The 22,254-nt window shown below is 45.7% G+C and overlaps 1 protein-coding gene across 2 annotated transcripts; it reads left to right on the top strand.

The window, feature by feature from the left end:
• Positions 1-1,864: 1,864 nt before the first annotated feature.
• Positions 1,865-20,820, top strand: AP1S3 (adaptor related protein complex 1 subunit sigma 3). 2 transcript variants are annotated; one of them, XM_076340873.1, is made up of 5 exons: positions 1,865-1,928; positions 16,761-16,939; positions 18,168-18,276; positions 19,245-19,382; positions 20,346-20,820. In XM_076340873.1, the coding sequence occupies exons 1-5, from the start codon at positions 1,926-1,928 to the stop codon at positions 20,379-20,381; spliced, it is 465 nt and encodes a 154-aa protein (XP_076196988.1). In that variant the 5' UTR covers positions 1,865-1,925; the 3' UTR covers positions 20,382-20,820. The 2 variants fall into 2 exon arrangements, with proteins under 2 accessions (XP_076196988.1, XP_076196990.1); XM_076340875.1 differs by lacking the exon at positions 1,865-1,928 and adding an exon at positions 14,577-14,676.
• Positions 20,821-22,254: the final 1,434 nt, after the last annotated feature.

Raw genomic sequence — 22,254 nt, 5'->3', positions numbered from 1 at the left:
CCCAGCAAAACCAGCGAGGGCAGTGCTGTCTGGCAGCGTGACGCGCTGCGTGCTGCACCACAGCTCTGCAGCAAAGGGCGAGCATGTTCATGCGGTCTGTAGATAGTGCTGCTTCATGGGCGCAGGATGTGTACTCAGGAAGCGACAGAGGCCGGAGGCAAGCGAGCGGATGAAGTGTCAGTGAGATCTGTAGGCAGCTGGGACTTGTACTTCTTCTGTTGTGTGCTCCAGAAGCGAAACCAGAGCACTCGGCAGCTGGCAGCATCACAGCACAGCATGTGTCGTGCTGCTTGACGGGACGGGGTTGGAACATACAGAAACCAGAACTGAGGAAGCAGCAGTGAAGGGCTGTATGAACAGCGTGTCTATATAGACCAAATTGAAGCTTACGGAGGGCAGAGAGGAGTAGGGTCATGCATGCTTAGGGAAATGTGGAAATTATCTCCACACTGTTAAATGAGCGTAAGGAGCACGCCCCTGCATATGCTCTCTGCTCTTGCAAACAAGCCTTTCCAACTGGGAGTGGATTCCAGCCCGGTTGCCCTCTCAGCCATGCACGCACAATTGTTTTTGACTGAGGGACCTCTCCCCCTTTGCTGAAGCCAGAGGGTTCCACCGGTGTCAGCCATTGACACCACAGTGTCCCCTGGAGTCCCTGAGCTCCTTCAGATTTCCCTTTCTCACCGATGACTCAGATGCATCTAGCACCGCACACAAGAGCATGGCCCAGCTCTGCCCAGAGCAGACGGGAACTGTATCCTGAATCCAGACACACCGTGCTGGGGGCTAGATGCATGCTGTGCGCTGGGGAATGTCTCCTTTAGACTACAAACATGGGACTTAAACATCCAAAGTTTTCTCATTTTATGCTCATGTGGTAGTTTGCATCTGGGTCAGACTCCTGGTAAGAGCTTGAGATGCCTTAGGCCTGGATTTAAAGCTTTTGATTCAAGTGCTGAGTCTGTGGACGTTGCACGTTCTTTTGGCACCAGCCGCCTATCATCAAATCCCTGCCAGAGGTTACAGGGATTTGCTGATCTACCGGTAGAGCTGCTCATGTCTTGCTCTCTCATCCAGCTCCATCGAAAAGCACAGGTTAGCAAAGCCCAGCCATTTAAGGTATTTAAACTATCCGAGTTTCATTTTGACGGCGATGGGCTGCAGAGCAATCATGCCTGTAGCTCTACCAGAGTGTCTTTAGGGTGTGAATGCTTGGAAGGGGAGTAGCTAGAGCCAATGGAGGACGTGAACTGTGTTTTTATTAAACTCGGGTCTCACTGTGGCGAGAAAGGCGCCCTTTGAGCGGTTCACGCACGTACAGGGTGACGGCTGGGGTCACCCCAAGTGCGGACAGGGTCTCTGCAGCCCCTGCCCGCCGTCGGCGCCCTCGCTTCCCAGAAATGCGTGCTCTGCGGGGAAGCCACGCACCAGGGAGGCCACGCTGCCGCTGGCACGCTGCCGCGGACGCCCAGCTGCACCGTCTCTCTGTCAGAAAACTGCCCTTCTGTGCCCGCGCTCCGCTTCCCTTCTCCCAGGAGCGCAGGGGACGGGGAAGCGGCGGCAGACGCAGCCGCCTCCGTCGACGGTCTCCCGCCACCAGGCCGCGGCCGGGAAAGCCCGACGCCGCGGGGTCCCGGGGACGCCTTCTGCCCACCGTGGCGGCGGAAGAGCGCGGGCAGCCTGCTCCCCCTCACAGCCCCGCTCTCGCACTCCATGCTGGCGTCTCGGGCCGGCTAGTCGCTGCCCACCCGGCCCGGCGGCGGCGGGGAGGAGGCGCCCGGGGAGTTCCACTTCGGGGCATTGTGGGAAGGCGCGATGCGGCCGGGGCCTCACCTGGCGCGGGGCGGGGAGGGAAGCAAGGGCGGGAGGGAGGCGGCCGGCAGCCAGCCGGGCCGGGCCGGCTCCCAGCCTGCCGCCGCCACGCCATGGTAAGTGGACCGGGGCCGGGCGGGAGCAGCCGCCCCCTGCCCCGCCGCAACCGCCTTCCGCCCCCTACTCCCCCGGCTGCCGCGGCCGGGCCGGCGGCGGACCCCCCTTCGACGGGCGCGTTTTCCGGGCTCGCCGGCCGGAGGCAGGGCGGAGCGGAGCTGCCCCGGTTCCCCTTAGAGCCGCGGGGACCGGGTTCCTCCGCCCGGGGCTTGGCCGGGGGGGAGACCCTCCGCGGGGCCGGCCCGGACGTTGCTTTCCCAAGAGCCTAAAGCAAACAGAAGTGTTTGCTCGCTGCCTGGAAAAGCAAAGTCCCCGCCGAGGTGGGCTCAAACGTGGGACCGCTCTGCGGTGGCCTTTGCCATCTGAATACCCCTGTCTCGGTGTGCCTGGGGAGAGGGCAGAGCCCAGAACTCGGCGCCAGCGGCTCGTTTGTGTCCCTGGCCCTGGAAAAACTTGGATATTATTATTTATTTATTTGTTTTTAAACTCTCTGCTGGAATAATCCGAGTTGGCTTTAGAGGTAAAATACGTTCTTTCGAAAGCGCATGCCAGCCTGCCTGCTGGGGCTGTGCCGGCTGCTCCGAGAAGCAGAAATGCTATTTCCAAGCGGGTTTGAACAAGATTTGCACCTGTTTTGAGGAAATGAAAGTTCTGTTCTTTTCGTTTCTGTCTTCTGACCCTCGGGGTGTGCTCGGGTCATGCTGACAGCCTTTCGTAGCCAACCAGGAAAACAAGGCTGTTGCAGAGAGAGGTTTTATAAAGTCTTCCTGTAACTTGAGGAGCTGAGGTTCAAGCCGGCTCCAGTGCCTGGAGAAGGGTCGAATGTGGTTTCATACGGATCTCTGTCTTTTGGCTGGCTCTGGTGTTAAAGCGGGGCGGTGTTGGGCGGTGGGTTTTCCTGTGACAGGAGCATTGGGAAGAGCTTCTCCCCCCGTGTATTCCCTGGTGCCGGGTAAGTGGAGAGCTTGGGCGGCAGCCTTGCCTCCAGCTCGGGTGCCTCTGCTCAACCGCCTGGTCTCACGGGGGTTGTAGGAGCTTAGCTCTGCCTTTCCATCAAGTGATGCATCTGTGAGAGAGCGCACGGGTCCGGTTCTGTTCCTCGCATGTTGTCTATTGGCATCCAGTCTACGTGTGCAATCCGGCTCCATGGCTGGGTAGAGGCGGCAGCAGCGGCTTGTTTTAGCTTGGAAGGGGGCAGCAGCCCTTCAGGTTAAAGGGCTGACAGGCAGGATCCTGGGAGGGAGGCCCTTTGGCTCTCCAGTGCTGTGCTTGGTGGTGGTTTGCTGGGATCAGAAAAGGTTGCCGTGGTTATTCTCTTTTGTTAAGCGTGATGACCAATATCCTCAGAATAATGGCTAGATTTTCCCCGAGGAGGACTGCGGGCTCTCATCTGGTCAGTGATGCCTCTTAATTGGGAAACCATCTCGCTGCTTGATAATTCAGACGTGGGGCAGGTTCTGTGAGCATGCCCCGAGCTGCTGTCTTGCACAGTTTGCCTATTGTGTTCATCTGTAATATCAGTTACTGGCAGTGCAGCTGAACAGAAGTCTCTCAACTCCTTCATCGGAGGACAGGTTTTGTTGTTTGTCTCTATCCTCAAAGGCAGAGCTATGTTGTTTCTTTTCAGTGGTTTAGCCAGAATGCTAAATATGTGTTAATCTAGCGTATTTAGAAAGGTGTACCTGTTATTACGTTTGCAAACAGAATATGCACAGTAATGAATTTACAGATGGCAACGCAGTCTCTACACCTTAAGTCCCCATATAGACATAACCTTTCTGGTTACACCCCGAGACAGCCCTACATATCCATTTCCCTCGGGTAAAGCTTATGTAAACAACTGGAGTTCCTATTTTGCCCTTGAAGGTCAGTAAATATGGGAGCTGATTTCAGGGAAGCTGATCTCAGAACTCTCCCTGATGCATGCACTTCACAAATGCCAGTTTTCAAAGCACTCACGATGGTCCCAGGGGAGCGCTGCTTACAATAGTGCTGCTTATTGACAATTTGGAGTCTGTCTGCTGTATTGACTGTTATAATTTCATAAGGTGAGTGTGCATTCTTACAATTAATAATTTTATTTTTTTTTCCTTTTCTGAGGCCACAGTACAAACCCTTGCTGGCGTTATTAACTAGTGCTGTCAGCCTTACCCCGTTCTCCTGTTGTGGAACCAGTGCTGATGAAAGGGTGCTTTTGTCAGGGTAGTCTTTCACTTAAAATTCCTCTGTCTGTCATCCAGTCTCCCCAAAGGGGTTGTTACACTGGGTTACGCGTCAAGAAATAAGGGTTTACTGGGTTACAAACCAAGAATAAGCCTTACTCAGGCTTATGAGCAAAGACAGCTCATAATTAAATGACCAACAGGTCATTTAAACTCTCCCTAGATGGGTTCCTCCGGTTTGGAACGACATAGTTGTGCCTGCCACCTTTCTTCTGCGTTTTGAGATCTGAATGGAAGATACTTGTGCAAATGGGACCGTGTCTTAGCAAGAGGATTGTTTCAGTTGTTTGCTCTGTTGCAGATTTCCAGGGAAGTTTGGGGAAAGAGTCTGTTTAGCAAAGCTAACTTCACAACCTGCTGAGAAAGACAGCTTTTCTGCCCGGCTGTTGCTTTGTGACATGTTAAAAAAAAGATTTTTTTATAAAAGAGACTAAGTTCTGCTCCCTGACATATATGGGTGCAGCAGAGAAACATGTCCTGAAGGATTGCTGTCTCCACAAAGTCGAAGAGCGGGGAGAGAGCAGAGAGGAGAAAATGATTAGTTTCCCCAAGGACACGTGTTGCTGTAGTCTTTCATGCCTGTAAGTGTTGCAACACCTCGATGCTGCTGCCACCTCAGTGTTATCAGTATTACTTTCATGGCAGTACACGGCTCTGCTTGCGTAGCTTTGAGTGCAGAATTGGTGCCTGCGTAGTAAAGGGCCTGCTTCCCTCCTACCTGTGCTGCTCGTCAGTACAGTGAGAAAAATTAGTGCTTGTGGGCATGATCTGAAACCCTGGAGAGGAAGATCAAAAGAATCCCACTGAGCACAGGGGCTCTAAAAATGTACTTGGCCTGAACAGAAAAGGAGTTGGCAAGCACTGTTTCCACTTAGCAAGACATTTGATATCAGTCACTGATCGAGAAGCTCGGGTGGAAATATTGGTTGAAGTGACTGCAGCTGCTGATACCTGCCTGGTGTTTGGAAATGAACTCTCAGCTATTCTGAATATTGACCTCACCAACAGTCTCAGTGCCCTTAACTGTTAAAACAGACGCAGATCTGCAAAAGATGTTTTCAATGCTGCACGGAATTTACTATCTACAGTTTGAAGAATAAACTGCTTTTTTCCGCTCTGTGATACAGCTGTGTATTGGCCTAGCAAAGAAGATGAACTTTGTCTCTAGGCATTTCCCTCTCAAAGACAAGAAGGGCAGCAGGTCCGAATAGATGAGAGAAGGAGAGAAAATGAAAAATAAACGATTCTTGCTGTTTGAGGCAGCGTTCTACATGAAAAAAAAAAATAGTAGTAGTCCATGTGGTATTTCTTTGTTTATTTATCTTGTAGTGAACTATTAGTGTGGGAGTAGATAATGGTAATGGAATGGCATCCTTTTTAGAAGATCCTGAGTAGATAGACTTTTCAGCTTGGAAAGAGGTGACTACGGGGGAAGTGATAGAAATGCATGAAATCAAGAACGCTGTAAAGAATGGTTGCTACAAGAAGAGTCAGGGTACATCCTGTGAACTTTTTAGGCACTGAATGTAAAGAAAACAGAAGGGAATACTTTTTCACACAGTGTAGATGAATGTTTTTAATCCGCTGCCAAGGGTGCTGTGGGTGTCCTAGTGGTTAGGCAGTTCATAGAGGATGAACAACCCCCAGGTGGGTTGTCTGGCTCCGGTTTCTGGGCCTGAATCCCTAAACCTGTGATTCCTGGAGACCAGGACTACCAGAGTGACTTTCCACGTGCCCTGTTACTTATGCCCTCCCCTTCTGCTCAGATCAGAGTACTGCTCAGTGGGTGATCCATAATCTGGTATTCAGTTACTCCCTGTCATTCAGTTGGACTTTTGAATACCATTTTGTGGGATTTGCTAGGAAAAATGTTTTTAGGGTTCTTCTCAGGAAGTCTGTAATCTCTGACTGTTGATGTGCTCCTCTTCCAGTTTTGGATGTCCTCTCTCAAGTACTCACTGTCATTACAGATTGTCATTGTTATATTAGCGACCGCTCTGGGCTGGCTGGCTGTGTAGTAATTGCGGTGCACACTTTACTGTCTCTGGGTAATAAGCTCATTTCTGGAAAGCAAAAGAAATGTTATGGTAGATAATCCGCTGATTCTTTGCTTAAGTTTTTTTTTTTTTTTTTTTTTTAATATATATTTTCACTCACAAATAAGGAAATCATAGTCACGTCTCAGAGCCAGGAGTTACTAGGATGCAGAGTGCCTGGGGAGCTTTGGAGAAAGCCATGGCATCTGGGGTAGGCAAATGCAGGAGGAGAGCTGGAGGGGTGATGGGCAGCCGGGGCTATGAGGAGGCAAGAAAATGCTGCCAAGCATGCGGGCCATGTAAAATGTTTGCTGCTTTTCTGTATCTTTGCTCTAATTACTTCAAAATCCCATGCTTTATAAACCATCCCATAGACCTTCTGCCTTCTGAAGGCATCAGTTACGTGCAAGAGCAGCAAAGGGACAAAATGATGAAAGTACTGAGGAAACTGATGGGTCAGGGAGGGCAGGTAGAGCTGCTCCCCCCCCAAAGTACTTACAAGATTTATGCTTTGGCATATACATCAGGCATTTACGTGAGCCAGTTGTAGTCTTCCCGGTGATGCCTAAATTAAAACCGTACTGCTCCTGTAAAAAGAATTCTTTCCGTATCACATATGCACAGCTACTAATTACCATCCCTGCCCATTCATTTCCCTGCTGTCCTGTTCCTACAGGCTGTCATCTGCATTTGCTTGGCTGCTTTGGGTGTATGCTTTCTTGAGCGGCCACCCCTGGGCCTTTGCATTTTTGCAGATGTTGCAGTTCAGAGAGGTGCAAGATCCAGTCATGCACAAATGGTGTTTCATTTGTGAGTAGGAATATAGCATGCGGAGTCACTGGGGTAGGACGGGAAAATAAAATTTACATTTGTGTGTTTGAAGGCAAGCTTGACGTGCCTTTCTGGCCAGATGTGTCTTTCTGGCCTAGTATGCCCTGGATTGATGTTTCTCAGTTTCACAGACGTAACCCCAGGTACTCTGTGCACCATTTTATTTTTTTTTTTTTCTTCTCTAACTTGCTGAATTTGTGTGGGATGTCCATCTGCTCTCCTCTGTTCAGACCTGAGAAGAGAAGGCATTGAAATCCCTCTTCACCAGCCAGTAAATGCCCGTTGTTGCCTTGCTGCTTGCTGTTGGAGCTTGAAGGTAGTTTTGCTCAGACACTTGCAGTTCTCGATGGCTCGTTAGCCCGCGCAGGAACTCCTGTATGGTCATCACCCTCTGCTTAGTCCCCTGAGGCGAGCGATAGACACAAACCGCAAAGGAATGAGAAATGGAATCGTTTTTGTTTGAAGAAAATGCAGGTATTTACCATGTTGTGCCTTTGTCCTGCAACGCTGCATGCTGGAAGGAGAACACATGAAGTGTTGGGTGAATGTCTGCCTGTCTGCTCTGAGCTCTAGAAAAGCCATGGGAATGGCTACATGAAACTCTCACAACTCAACAGCCACCGGGTTCAGGAGATGGGGATGGGGACGGGGCAGTACCTCAGGCATTGCCTTTCCTCCAAGCCTCATGACAAGACCCGGATGAATAGCAGAATTAATTTTTTGGTCCACTTTTTCATAGAATCATTAAGGTTGGAAAAGACCTCTAAGATCATCAAGTCCAACCGTCAACCCAACACCACCATGCCCACTAAACCACGTCCCTTAGCACGTCATCTACATGTCTTTTAAATACGTCTAGGGATGGGGACTCAACCACCTCCCTGGGCAGCCTCTTCCAACGTTTAACCACTCTTTCAGTAAAGAAATTTTTCCTCATGTCCAATCTAAACCTCCCCTGGCACAACTTGAGGCCATTTCCTCTCGTCCTATCGCTTGTTACTTGGGAGAAGAGACCGACCCCCACCTCGCTACAGCCTCCTTTCAGGGAGTTGTAGAGAGCGATGAGGTCTCCCCTCAGCCTCCTCTTCTCCAGGCTAAACAACCCCAGTTCCCTCAGCCGCTCCTCATCAGACTTGTTCTCCAGACCCCTCACCAGCCTCGTTGCCCTTCTCTGGACACGCTCCAGCACCTCAACGTCCTTCTTGTAGTGAGGGGCCCAAAACTGAACGCAGTATTCGAGGTGCGGCCTCACCAGTGCCGAGTACAGGGGCACGATCACTTCCCTGCTCCTGCTGGCCACACTATTTCTGATACAGGCCAGGATGCCATTGGCCTTCTTGGCCGCCTGGGCACACTGCCGGCTCATGTTCAGCCGGCTGTCGACCAACACCCCCAGGTCCTTTTCCGCCAGGCAGCTTTCCAGCCACTCTCCCCCAAGCCTGTAGCGCTGCATGGGGTTGTTGTGGCCGAAGTGCAGGACCCGGCACTTGGCCTTGTTGAACCTCATACAGTTGTCCTGGGCCCATCCATCCAGCCTGTCCAGGTCCCTCTGCAGAGCCTTCCTACCCTCGAGCAGATCAACGCTCCCGCCCAACTTGGTGTCGTCTGCATTCTGGAGGCTAAATTTTGGGCCAACATAAAGCATCTTGTGAGATCCTGTGCTCTGGCCCTCCCTTCTGTAAACAATGGTTGCTTCTTTTATGTTTAGGTTATTAAATCCATGTCAGTTTTTCTACCTTAGTGAAAAAATGCCATTTTAAAAGGGAAAATTGAGAATTTCTCTATTGAAAATGCCTAAATGAAACGCTTCAGCGTTTCCAAAAAAACTAGTCCTGTGCTTTTTCAGAGTCATTCACAAATGTGATCCTAACTCCGGTGTATCTCGGGTCCTTCCAGAGCTCAGGTTTTCCGTCAGAGTCTTTGTTGGGAGCTGGAGGAATGGGTGCGAGGCTGCTGCAGACCTGCAGTGTTCCTGCTCCAGCAGGCACGGGCTCTCCAGGCTGAAGCACTATCTGTCAGCTGGCTGAGGAGCTGGGGCAACTCGTCACCTTCTGGTGTGCCCGCCCTGTCCCAGAGAAAAGCTCTTTAACTTTGCTCCTTGAAAGGTCAGAGGCAAGGGAAGGGCGCTGCAGTGCCTTCACGTAGCAGGGCTTTGCAAATACCTGATAAGACAAACTGGAAATGAGAATAAAAGAGGCTGCACCTTTTGCCAGAGTCTGATTTGGGCTAGATTTTAGGTCTGTTTCTTCACCAGGTGTTCAAGGAACAGCCTGGGAAAATGGCTTCTTGTGACTGTAAAGTACACTGGGGCTGTAGCGAATTAGGGGTACCTCTCGGCAGCTTGTTCAGCCTCTCCCCTGGTCTCCTCCTTCCAGTAACCTAATGAAGATTTCCACTGCCTCCCAAAAATGTATAAACAAATAAAAAGACCTCTGAGAGCCCAGCCCAGGAGGCAGAAGGGATGTGATTACCTAGTTAATAATTGTTCGGAATGTCTTCGAATTGTGCTGCTTTTTGTGAGGTCAGCCAGCTAGCATCCCTGCAACTGTCTGTTGTGATGTGAGTGCCGTCTCTCTGGTTCACGTGGCTGTAGTGCGGTCACTGGCCTGCTCTCAAATGGCAGAGTTTGAGGCAGGTTTTACGCAAACTCCCTGCCTGGATCTGTTCTTGCTTATTGCCTAGAAACTGGAGTAATTCCACTTGCAGGAATAAAAAAGCACCGATTTAAGAAAACTGAGAATAATTACCCTCTGTAAAAACTGGATGTCGTTGCCTGCATCTACATCTTAGGAGCTATCTTGGAAAGCTGTGCTGTCTCTCCTCTCCGGAGAGGTGCTGGAAAGCTGGCTTCGCTGTTGGTGGGACGCCTGGCAGCCTGCGAGGAGGAGGCACAAGCATGCCTGTACTGTAGGGAGGACGTTGTTGAAGGAATGCTACTGATTTATGAGAAATGAGCCAAGGTCGGGAGGACGAGACCTGCTAGAGGCAGCGATAAGCAGGAGCAGAGCCGGAGGAAGCTTGTGGGGCACCTACGGCTTCCTTGAGCTTTGTTTTCCCATCCTTAGGTAGGGATCAGAAGTTGAGGAGCTTCAAGATGTTTTTGGTTCAGAACTTGAGCTTTTTATTTTTTTTTTTTATTATAGTTTTATTTAACTCAAATGAGGCTATCAAGAAGGTTGTCGGCTGGATCAATACTATATGGTGTAAATATCCTTTAAACGCTAGTATGCCGGCCAATTTAAAATCTTCAGTAATACGATCAGGGTGACTTCTGCATCATGAAAAGCATAAAATCAATGTGTAACTATAGTCACGTGTGCCTGTAATGATCTGGCACAGCGTTTATTGCATGGACTTTGGATGTATTGTTTAGGGGAAATTGTTCAGAAATGTTCCTAATGGAGATTAAGTGAGAAAGAATTCTGTGCCAGTTAGGCAGCGATACGCTACTTTGGTATTTTTGCGTTGCTGTTTTTTCCACTTATTTTCTTTTTTCTTATTTGCTTACATCATACAGACTAAATACGTGTTTTAAATTTTAAAGCTGAGATTCTGCAGTATTTAACAAACATCTGTCAGCTTCTGCGCTGCTGTGAATAAAAGTTTTTAGTAACAGAGTAAACAAGTAAGGAAATGAATATTTTTAATAAAGTAGCCTGTCTTGGATTTTACATAATTGCTTTAAAAGTCCCTAAAACCTCAGAGTGTGTGTATTAAAGGTCGGTAGCCAGATGGGGACTTCATGCAGCAGCAGAATACCAAAATACCTGTACTTCAGTGTGCTGTTATTCTGTCTGTTCCTGGTGTGGCTAGATTGTTAATACATTAGGTCGGTAGATGTCCGTTCAGTACATCTTTCTCATTTCACCCTAAACGCCTGGCACTCCAAACCATCTGTGTGTTCACAGTATAGCTATTCATTCGGGTTTTTTTGGAAAAATTTCAGTATTTACTTCCCTCCCTCCAAAAAAAACCCCACTAAACAAAGCAAAAACTAAAAGGAATTTTTTATTCTTCAAATGTTTTGGAGAGAAAAAAGATCAGCTAATGGCTGGAATAATTTGGATGTTCATACTTTTTAAAAGGAACAATTTAATGAAAGTAGGTTTTGTTCATTTTCAGATGTGATGTAACAATAAATACTAATAAAAAAATCCCGGACAGCTGTCTGTTGGGAAATACATTCTTTCGTATCGGAGGAAAGAATGAAAAAGAGTAAAAGATAAGCAAAATATGAACTCAACTAGACTAAAACAGTGCCAGCAGATCAAGCAGACTTCAAGGGAGTCAGAATAAGTTAAAAGAGAACTTTATGGTAAAAAGTCGCTTCCTCTCCACCAGGCACAGCCAGTCAGTCTGGTTTTCCCCAGGCTTCTGTCATGCCAGCAGCCGAAGGTGTGGCTGTTTTCATCCCGCTTCCCATTCTATGTGGTCCATGCGTTTTTCTTTATCAGCATGTCATATATTGCCTGTTGCCCTGCTGGCAGCAGCAGCCTTAAACGGAAAGTTTTTAAGGAAAACGTAAAGTATCCGAGTTCTGCCTAGCTGTCTGTTTTAGGGCAGTAATTCCTAATTTGCGAATTTTAGTTAACTTGTGAATTTCAGGCATCTTTCTGTTTTATGAAGGTGACTTGGATTTGGGAGGGCTCTTGACTGTGAATTCGGAAAGGTTACAGCTGAAGCAGAGTCTAAACCCGGTGCTGCTGGAGTGACAGAGCTGTCTAGCTGAGCAAATCCTTGCCCAAACCAAGCACCCAGGAAAGAGAAGGATGCTTGCTTTCCGCAGTCTTCCAGACGCCATCTCCTCTTCTGCCTTCCCTCGCCTTAGGCTCCTTGGAGTCCTCCCGTTTCCCTGTCCTTCTCTCCCACCGAGGGAGCTGGAGCAGCCAGACGCCGCAGAACAGGTTTGAAACCAGTCGGCGAATGTTATGCAGAATTATGGGAGGAGGAGAAGCATTTCTAGCGCTTGTTCTTCTCACAGTGGGGTGAATTAGAGCCTCGCTGTGTTGACCCCTGGAGCTCACCTCGCAGGAAGAAATGAGGCATTTTACAGGTTTATGTCATTGGACAGTAAACTGGAGAAATGACCCTGGGAGTCAGGAAAGCTGCTTTGTCTTCCCGTGTAGTCGTCTTCATCTGAAATCCCTACGGGTGGTTTGTTCTGTGTGTAAGAGAATATAGTCTGGAGTCCTTTAGACAGTCGTACTAAACGTTGCAGTACAGATTAGGTTAACTTAACTTAGGTTAAGTTTTAAAACCTCTGTAAAAGCAACGAAGGATCCAAGTTTGAAACCAGTGAGCCAACTGTAAAGTGTTTGATCAGTCTGGAGTGTGAAATGGCCAAATACTGGGGACGGCTGCACCGAAGGGGACCTCCAGTCTTGGCAGGGAACAGTCCAGGAGACAAGCTTGGGTGAGCTGCTTATCAGATCATGACAGCCCATTAGCAAAAGGAGGGAAAGGTCTCCCAAAGAAGGTGGAAAAAAATCACAGTGTGCGTTAGTTTCACCTATTTCTCTTACATTTGCTGTTTGTGAACGTGTAAACCTTCTGTATTTTGCATTTTCGATGTCTGTTCTATTTACTGTTAAATTATTTCATGTCAAAGTCTACCATTTGATTTTTTGTAGCCCTGAAGCTAAGGGTGTTGTTTGTTACCCTGGTACAGTTTCGTAGATCTGGATAAAACAGAAGGCCCCGTAACCTCCTGACCTGTCATATAACTTACAGCTACAGTTGATTCGGAGATGTGTGAGAAGGGGATAGAGTTCAGGTTTAGAAATCTGATTTAAATGCTTGATTTAAAAAAAAAAACCCAACCCTGTTTTTCCAGCTAGAAAATAGTGGCCTACAAATACAAAATGCAGTCATTTAGGCTAGTTACTGACGTTTATGGAGATCATTTTGCACAGTGCTGTAGGTGGTTGGATCTGATTCAGTGTAACAAGCTAATAAAATTACACTCGGCTCCCAGACCAAAGCTTGTCTCCTACAGACTCCGCGTGTGAAGGCAGCCGATGCTCTCATAGGAACTGCACTCCTCATCCCGACCCACTCAGGCTTGGACCTAAAAATTCCCTCTGGCGTCGCCCCTGGGTCTGGTGATTGTTAGTCACAGCCAGCACGCCCTAGAATGGTAGGAAAGGAAACCAAGCGCCCTGCTTCAAAGGTGTTTTGCTTGAAGCAAGTCGTTTGCCTTTGTTTTCCTCTGGAATTAGAACTTTTAAAGATGAGTAAAACATTGCAGGATAACCTACCTCTGTCTGTAGTTTGGCTGCTGAAAACCAACCAAAAATTCCTTAATCAACATCCGCCTTGTCTTTAGCACTGTAGGAAAGCAAATACGTTTTCACAGTCAAGGAGCAAGGAATAAATGAGCTGTTAGATTTATGTTTGTGCAGTATTTCAACATTTCCAGGTTTACTGGAGCATCAAAATCTTTCCAGTGAGCTGTAACGAACAGAGCTATGAGAGTGAGGAGTGTGTCGTATCATGTCAGTGTGGCTGGGCAGAGCAAAGCTGAACTGAATGAAACGATGTCTATAGCAATTGGATGCTTATGCTTACAGGAATTAACCTCTTGAAAATGTAATATTATTTACCTCCTAGAGAGTTCCCCAGATTGAGTGGACTTTAGAAATTAGAAAAAGGAAGAAGAGTCAAAAGAGAAAAAAACCCACAATATTTTCTAAGTTTCTGCAACTATCTAATATCAGCTGGCCAGCAATACGTACCTGGGCTTGAGGGTACACTATTTTGCTGCAGACTGTAAAATTAGAAATGGACTACAGTAGAGGCTCTTACCTATTTTCTAGCTGTATATATTTCTATAATAGTAAAATTGGCTTATGAGGTATGCAGTTATATTCTGCATATGAGACAGTGTGGGATGGGAGACCCAAAAGATAGGATTTTTGAAGCTTGTGTACGAATCTTGATGTGTTTAAGAGCGTTAATGGATATTTTCGGATTGTAAAGAATGTTGCCTCTGCAAGTGGTGGTGAAACATCAACTGTATCTTTATAAGAAACAGTGGAGTTTTCAAAGCAGTTTTAAATGGAGAGCAGCTCACTTTCCTATGGGTGAAGCATAACATCCTGAAGTAAACTAATCAGCAGAAAGTGGTGGTAATATTCACAGTAATTCCCTGGCTTGTTGATATTTAACCTTTTAGAGGCGTAAGGTTGCTCTCCTGGAGATACATGTATTACTTGCAGGCAGTCAGATTTAAGGTCTGTTAGGTTCAACAGCTGAACCTAAACCAGAATACCCTTTCATTATCTTTCCCTGTTGAAGCACTGCAGGCAAATATATTTCTCCCTGAGGATGTCTCAAACAGCACGATCTTGTTATGGTGAACATGCTGTCAGCTTTTGATAGGGATTCATTGGCTAATTCCCTGCGTTTTCAATCGAATCTGATCACCCTCTCCTATTGATTCACCGTATTTTTAGAAATTTGTTTATCAAATAGCTGCTACCTGTGCCTGATTGCTTTTAAATGGACACCCGCTGACCTGCTGCTCTCATCTGCAGAACCTGCGCTCTGCTTTTCGAAATGCCCTCATCTTTACAAAGGCTTTGGAGTTAATGTGCTGTGCAGCGAGCAAAGTAGTCTTTCTTTCATCCAGCTCCTCTCAGTGGACAAGTGCATGGACAGTAAATACTGTCCCTTCATCTACTGGGAAGGGGTGACCCTGACAGCTGGAATATTACCATGTCAAAGCCCAGTTGGTAATATGAACAGAGAAAGGCAAGAAGATGGTGCTTTGATCTTCACTGTAATCAGGCCACGTGTACTGCCAGCAGCATAATTGGTTTTATTTAGCAAGCTCATCTGGAGAGTATTACAGGACTCAACACAAAGCAGCTACAAAACCCTTGTAATTTTATCAAGCACATTAGACTAGTGATGGCAAGAGCCGTATTTCCAGCAGTATGTGCCACAGGCACATATGAATTAAAAAAGTCCACCTTTCCCTAAAACGATCCCACATTTGAAGTCTTTCTCGATATAGTCAGAACTTTTCTCTCCGGATTACTCAAGAACTATGCGACTTAATAGCTAGAGAATGGTTCCAAATGATGAACGAATGCTTTGTTTAAAATCCAGTAGCTTTTTTGCCTTTTTTTTTTTTTTTTCTTCCTTCTACGTAGAAGCTTCTCCGGTGCACTTCTCTGCTTGGACTTCACCAGAGCGTAGAACGATTTTGTCTTTACAGAAATCTGTGTTGTAATCTTCATAGTAATTGTGAACATTAATCCTCACTGGGGAGATGGAGTGATGGGGAAGTATAGGTACAGCAATAAGCTGGAATAGGAAACAAGAGGGAGAAAGGGATTAGAGTGTAGATTGAGAAGCTATAGGGAAGGGTAAGGCTAGGCTAAGGGGAATGGGGATGTGGCAAGGGACCTGCCAGCTCTTCTGGCAAGGACTGGGAGCAAGTGAGGAAAATGAGGGTCCTATGCTTCTCCCTGGTCCTCCCAGCATCAGGGGGAAGCCTTGTCTCTGCACGGGCAAGTGGCGGCGTGCCTGTCGTCACGCACACGGCTGTGACTACGGTTAGACATCCTTCCTGCAAGTCCCTGGCCTCCAGGTGTTGGTACCGGTGAGAAAAAGCAATGGGGACGCCTGTCAAGAACAGGGCAGTTCACAGTGTCTTCAGCCACTGGAAGCATCTCTGTCCCCGCTAGGTTTGGGGTTTTTTTTCCATTTAGCAGAGGACATCCCGTTGAGATGGATGTCATCCTCAAATAGATTTCCTGCATTCTTAAAGCCATTTCCGTGCTGTGGGTAGATGACTTACTGTACTGCTTAAAGACTTAGTATGGTCAGTTATTTTAATCTGCTAATAAAAGTATTTGTATAAATGTGAATTGATGCTCTTCTCCCAAAGGCCCACTGGCATTTAAAAGCTAGCGCTTCTGTATTTCAATAGTGCTGCTAATGCTAAGCATGAAAAAATCATGGGTCAAACCGTGTAAAATTATGACTAGCTTTAAAGCTGAAATTTTAGAACAGTGTATATATCATGCTTTATTTAATGTAATATCCTCGGTCACCGAGGTCTGTCCTTTGTCATCACAGTCATCTGTGTTTCATAATCTGGTGATTTCTTTAGTAAAACTAGTCAAGCTCCCTTTCCAAAGTAGTTGGTTTCTTCTGCTTCTTACAGCCTCTTCTAGAAACATATGCTGCTTTGTTTGTGACCTCAAATAGTGCAATACCAGAACTGTTAGTGATTATGATTACTAACTAAGATATTCGTATTTCTAGCCTCGTGCCACACTGCATCCTTGCTCTCCCTAGCCCTGTTGTATATAAGTCTTTATTCCCTTCACTAAGGTGTCTAATCTTGCTGGAGGAGGGGCTGGGGCCCTCTTCTCACCACTGCAGAGTGGTGCTGCTCCTCCTGTTCCCCAGGGAAGCGGCAGAATAGGAAGCAAAGCTGCTGGTTGCACAAGGTAAGGGAGGACAGACGGGTGGGAGAGGATGCAAAGGGGGATGCGCCGGGGAGAGGTCCTGCAGGGAGGGGAGAGCTGCCGGGGGAAGAAACGGGAGAGGGGAGGGATCCCCGCTCCCACGCTCAGCCTGCCCCAGACCTCACTGACGCCACGTCCAGACGTCGCGCCAGGGCTGGCGATGCCTTCGCTAAGATCTCCCAGATTTCCGGCGTCAGGCAGAGGAATGCTCTTCTCCGGCCGTGGCCCCGGCGTTAACCATGTTGCTTTGTTTACTCTAGATACACTTCATACTGCTGTTCAGTCGGCAGGGGAAATTAAGGCTGCAGAAATGGTATACGACGCTACCTGATAAAGAGAAGAAAAAGATCATTCGAGAAATTGTTCAGATTATTTTGTCTCGCAATCAAAAAACAAGTAGTTTTGTTGACTGGAAAGACCTCAAGCTTGTTTACAAAAGGTGTGAGTAATTTTATGAGAACACATAATTAGTATTCATATAAACAACACGTGCTAGAAGAGGAAAAATAAACGCTCACTGTAAGAAAAACAGCGAACAAAACCCTAAGTGCTAGACGAAGCTAGTAGGAGCCTGCCATCGGCAACCTAACTGCGTACAACAGCACAGTGTCCCTGGATAAATCAGCAGGGTGAACTGTGGGGTGAAAAATACTTGTACAGTCTGTCAAATGAGAAAAATGGGAGTAACCTAATAAGTATTAGTGGTTGAAATTCTGTTAGAAGGCTTTAGGCTTCACTGCTCCTTCCAGTTCCCCAAGGTAGCCTGCTGAGACGTGTGCTGGGCTTTATCAGGCTCTTTGGGAGGTTGCAGGAACTGTTCTGAGGCACTTCCAACGTTTTGTCAAATTTTGTCTTTGAAATACTAGTTGCTCTGGAAAGCGTTAATTCCCGTTTCCTTTTCCAAACAAATCACTGGTCCCCAGTTACACGATGCTTAGCGTCAACTGCCTGTTAATTCTTGTAAAGTTGTAGCAAACAAAAGTAGCCTTAAGGTATAGCACACTGTACAAATTAAGCGGCGTCTCCCATTTAGCAAAAACTTGAGTTCCATGCTGTGAAGTGACAGATGCAAACGTCTGACCAGATGCTGTGACAAGTTGGGCCTCCAGCCACAGCACCAGAGAGTTGAGGTAGATCGTTACTCCCATCTTGGGTTGATTTAAACGTAAAGTTTTGCTGCGAGTTAGATATGAAGATTGTTTGGTCTGAGCAGTTTCACGCTTTCTGGCCCTGTGTAAAACACTGTCAGTCACTTGATAGCCAGCAGGCTTGCTGAGATGTAACTCCTTCCACCTTTATTTTTGCCTTTGTTTTTATTTTTTTAATACAGAGCAGTAACTCGTTCTACAGTTTAATTAACCCCGCTTGCTGTACTGCTATTGCAGCAGGTGAGGGAAACCTTAAAGTAGTACTGTTTGTTTTATTAAGACCAGTGTTGGAGGTATCCCGCTTTGCCAAGGGTGGAGTTTGTCTTTCTAAGTAAATTAATAATTTGTTTAAATTATCTGGTCTTTTTAAGTGTTCTCTGGGACACTGTAAGAATGAAAGAAAATGGTTATTTTAGAGACCAGATGGACATTAACTGTCATTTGCATAACTTCTAAGAGATGAGCAGAGCACTGCGGATCCAGCTGTTCACTCTCTCATTTTTGCCTTTGTTTCCCTAGGTATGCTAGTTTGTATTTCTGTTGTGCAATAGAAGACCAGGATAATGAGCTCCTGACACTAGAGGTCGTTCATCGATACGTAGAGCTTCTGGACAGATATTTTGGAAACGTAGGTTTCGCTTTCTCCCATGAACCGCGTTCCTGGCTGTCTGATAAACAGTTATCTGAAGCTGGTTTGCTTCGTGTTTCCGTCTGCACTACTTGCTCCGTAGACTCTCTCAATCCAGAGTGAAATTCATTAGTGGAATGTTTTACAAAATAGTGCTGAAATTCTCATAAGATGGTTTTTCCATCCTTTCTCCCCCCAGAAGAAATTAATCTTGATGGTTTGTACGTCTGTCTTGGAATAGAATTTGAGGGGAAAGCTTGAGGAAAATTACTTAAAAACCCCTGGGTGACAGTACTTTAATTCTCTCTCCTGACATCTTCAGATATACTGGGTTTGTTTGTTTCATAATATTGTGTAATAATTAAGGACATATAAAGAGGAAAAAGATAAATTGTTGGGTTTTTTTTAAAGAAAAGACATGAGTAAGTCTTTCAGTAAGTCTTTAAAGACTACAAGAGACCCATCTTTTCTATGAATATTTTTGAAATTGTTCCCACTACCCTAATTCATCTCTTCCTTAAATCACTGTGCCATGACTCACGTTGGTACCGCCTCAGAACAAAAAAAGCGGTTGGTGACTGTAAGGTCACTAGGACAGGGAATTTGTCTTGCTCTGTGACACTGTGCGTGAACGTATGTAACCCATATTACAAGTGCTATATAGGACCTATTATAAGGTTAGTAGGCTAGGAAGTCAGCTTTGTTCTCTGAAAACCAGTGTGAATCTAGTGTATTATATAAAATATAGTAAGTGGAATATCTTTGCTGTAAGTCTAGGCTATATATGTGAAGAGAATATGTGCAGAAGCTGCAATATTACATAATACGCAGTATCTTTCTTCACCCTGCTGCCTGCCACAAGAGTGCATATGGTGAATACGTTTGATCATCTTAACAACTTTTGGCCCAGTAGTGCTTATAACGCTGTAAAAGTGATTTAAATGTGGGGTGTCCTTTTGTTCTGGCAGGTGTGCGAGCTGGATATTATCTTTAATTTTGAAAAAGCTTATTTTATTCTTGATGAGTTTATAATTGGTGGAGAAGTACAAGAAACTTCCAAGAGGTCTGCAGTGAAAGCCATTGAAGACTCTGACATGTTGCAGGAGGTAAGGCAGAGGAAGACGAAAGGCAAACACCTCACCTTCCTTCATCTTCCTTGTTTGACAGGAGCTTAAAATACAGCTAAGCACTTCTGGTACTTAATTATCCCAACGTGTCTTACGTTCGCTTTCAGTAGGTACGACAGTGCAGTTAAGGGAGCAGTTCCGTAAGCTTTCAATTCAACCCTCTTGCATCTTGCGGAATCATCTCTTTATATATTGCTGTTGCTCTCTTGCAGTTTAACTGCTAGAGTTTCTCGGACATTATAGTGAGAAATAGTTTAAGACATATCTAAGAGACTTATATAATATAAGCACATAATCTAAGATTATATTTTATATATATATAAATACAGAAAAATCTATTCTGTTTCACTAATACACTGGAAACGGATGACCTACTATTAACATTTAAAATTGGAAAGAGTATGTGCTGGCAAACTCCACTTTCATTCATAAACGCCTGCGGAGTTTTTCTGCAGGGCACAGGTACGTAACCTTTATTCAGAACCCTGCAGGAATTCTCTTCTGTAACTCGTACCGTTGAGCCAGGAATGGCGAAAGCAGTTGAATGTGATGGATTTACTTCATTTTTTCCCTAGGTAGTGAAGGATCCATCATAATGCTGAAGGAAACAGCACGCTGGTAGAACTAGCTAGGGACACGCGATGCGAGCCGAAGGGTTTTTCACTGTGGTCTGGCATTTGCACGTGAAACTAAGCCAGCTATGTACAAAGGCCAGCTAGAGGTTGCGGTTTAGCCGCAACCGTGGTACGTCATGATTTGAAGATCAGATTCTAAACGCTGTTAAGGGTTTTTAAAGCAGAATTATTTCTACATTTTAATTAATCTGATCTAATTCCATGCAAAACTGCAACTGTCTTCAAAGAGGACAAGAGGGTTTGTTTGAATATTACGGTACCGCTCCATAATGCATCAGTTGTTTCTTTCTTTTTTTTTTTTCCCCAGACAGTGGAAGAGTACATGAATAAGCCTGCATTTTAATGTTAAAACTACCTGGAGAGAGAACTGCTGTATGCACCTGTAAAATGCACTTCCTGAAATTGCTTCCCAACGTGCCAGATCCTCAGAGAAATACCAAAAGCCAATAACTAAAGGGGTTTGTTTGTATAATGATGAAGATGAAGGTCAGCTAATGTAGCACAGGGTTTAACAATTCTGTACTTGCATTACTCTGCGTATGAGTTTCTCAGAGTTATTACCCTTGATCTAGTTTCTCTTCTCCTTGCTGGACTAAACACTTGTTTTGTACCATGTCTTTTAGCTATGGGGTTTGTCATCATAAAAGGTTACTCTGACAGTACTTTGAAGAGGTATTTTTACTAGTTTTGGTTCACTGCTGACCGTATGACTCTACTTTTGTACAAATGTCCATTATTTTGAATGTAATGATTATTCTGCTCTAATAATAATTCTTTTTCTAAAAGTCAAATTGTTGTGGGCCCTGATTTCACGAGCTTGTTTTGAAAAGATTAACCCATCTAGTATAAGAAGAAATAATGCTCCTCTTTGGACCAGCCCCTTTCTTTCACTGTCTTCCTTCTATTTTCTGCTCTAGTCTGCTAATAAGACTGCTCCAGCTGCTACTAGAGCGCACTCCACACCTCCATTTAATCTGGAAGACTGTTCTGACTCAAGGTAGGCTTCTCCCAGGTTTGATGAATCCTTTCTGCTGCTGCATGCAGACGGCCTGTTTCTGTCTTTCTCCTCATTTTCCTATCCCCTTCCTAGATCCCCTGGACCTGGACAAAGGCTACAACCTTTGGAGGCGTGCAGCTTGAAAGCAGGAGATATCCTGAAGAGAAGAAATTAGTCTTTGGGATTTTAGGGTGAAGATCATCTCGTGTATCTCTTGGTATCCGCCAATAACCATCTTTCCCAGTAGAGTTTTCCAGTCCCAAATTCTCACGCCTATTGGGATGATCAGCTTTCTAGTAGTTGAACGTGGCCCATTTTTGTGAAGGTTGGACAATCTGGTCAACCTTTTATAACTTTGCAAGCTGCACAAAGGGAAAAAGGGTAAAATAGTAGAGAGGAGAAGAATCAGCTGGGCTGTGCATCTTACTGTGTGTTACAAAACACGGCAGCTGTGTGTGGGGAGCCAGGTGTCTTAACTTGCCTGTTTTTCTGTCGGTGCAGTTTGGACTCTCGAAACTGATTGAACTGGCTTCCTTAGAGAGATTATTTCCTCCTTGAACAGAATTCAAAGCTCAGAGAAATTCTATTTATCTTAGCCCATGACTCATAGCTAGATGTTTTGTCTCCGTCAAATCATGAGATTATCCTATACAAAAACTAGGTAAGTTATCAGACGAATATGCCGGAATGATCCGAGCATTGATTCGCATTTCCCTTCAACGTATATTTTCTTTTGACTTCTGGGCTGTACAATCAATATTTTCCTTCAGGGATTTTTCTAATCTTTAAATGTCCTGCATGCTGCTTCTAATTTTGTCATTGCTCCTTCCTTCCCAGTCTGTTTGTATCTTCCTGGGGAGGGGTTTGGGGGCTTTTTTTTGGAGGGTGGGAGCACTTTGACACAACATGACAACTTTGCTAATTGTCAGCCTGCTTTTCTGCCTGTGTTATCTAGTCTGTTAGTAAAACTGTGACAAGCTGGTTCATAGCGTCATGCTGCTCTTTTTATAATTACTTTATCCATCTGTTGTCTCTGTATTGATGTCAAAGGCATACTTTCAGCATTGAAAAAATAGTGAAATTGCTGAAGGGCTTTTAATAGCTCTGAAGACATTCAATTTAATAGTAAATTAATGAAATTGTATGAGTTGTATATTATTTTCTCATGGTTTGAAATGAAGTTTTTTTAAAGTAGGGGGCTTAATTGATTAAGAAGCCA

This window comes from Aptenodytes patagonicus, chromosome 6 (assembly GCF_965638725.1).
Source record: "Aptenodytes patagonicus chromosome 6, bAptPat1.pri.cur, whole genome shotgun sequence".
Classification (NCBI taxonomy): Eukaryota; Metazoa; Chordata; class Aves; order Sphenisciformes; family Spheniscidae; genus Aptenodytes; species Aptenodytes patagonicus.
This window is presented reverse-complemented; position numbering and strand designations above follow the sequence as displayed.

Bases quoted from the DNA above. Each gene is read 5' to 3' on its own strand.
- AP1S3 (XM_076340875.1), top strand. From the start codon at position 14,608: ATGTGCTGTGCAGCGAGCAAAGTAGTCTTTCTTTCATCCAGCTCCTCT. The intron at 18,277-19,244 runs GTAGGTTTCGCT...TTGTTCTGGCAG, and splicing joins TGGACAGATATTTTGGAAAC to GTGTGCGAGCTGGATATTAT. The intron at 19,383-20,345 runs GTAAGGCAGAGG...TTTTTTCCCCAG, and splicing joins ACTCTGACATGTTGCAGGAG to ACAGTGGAAGAGTACATGAA.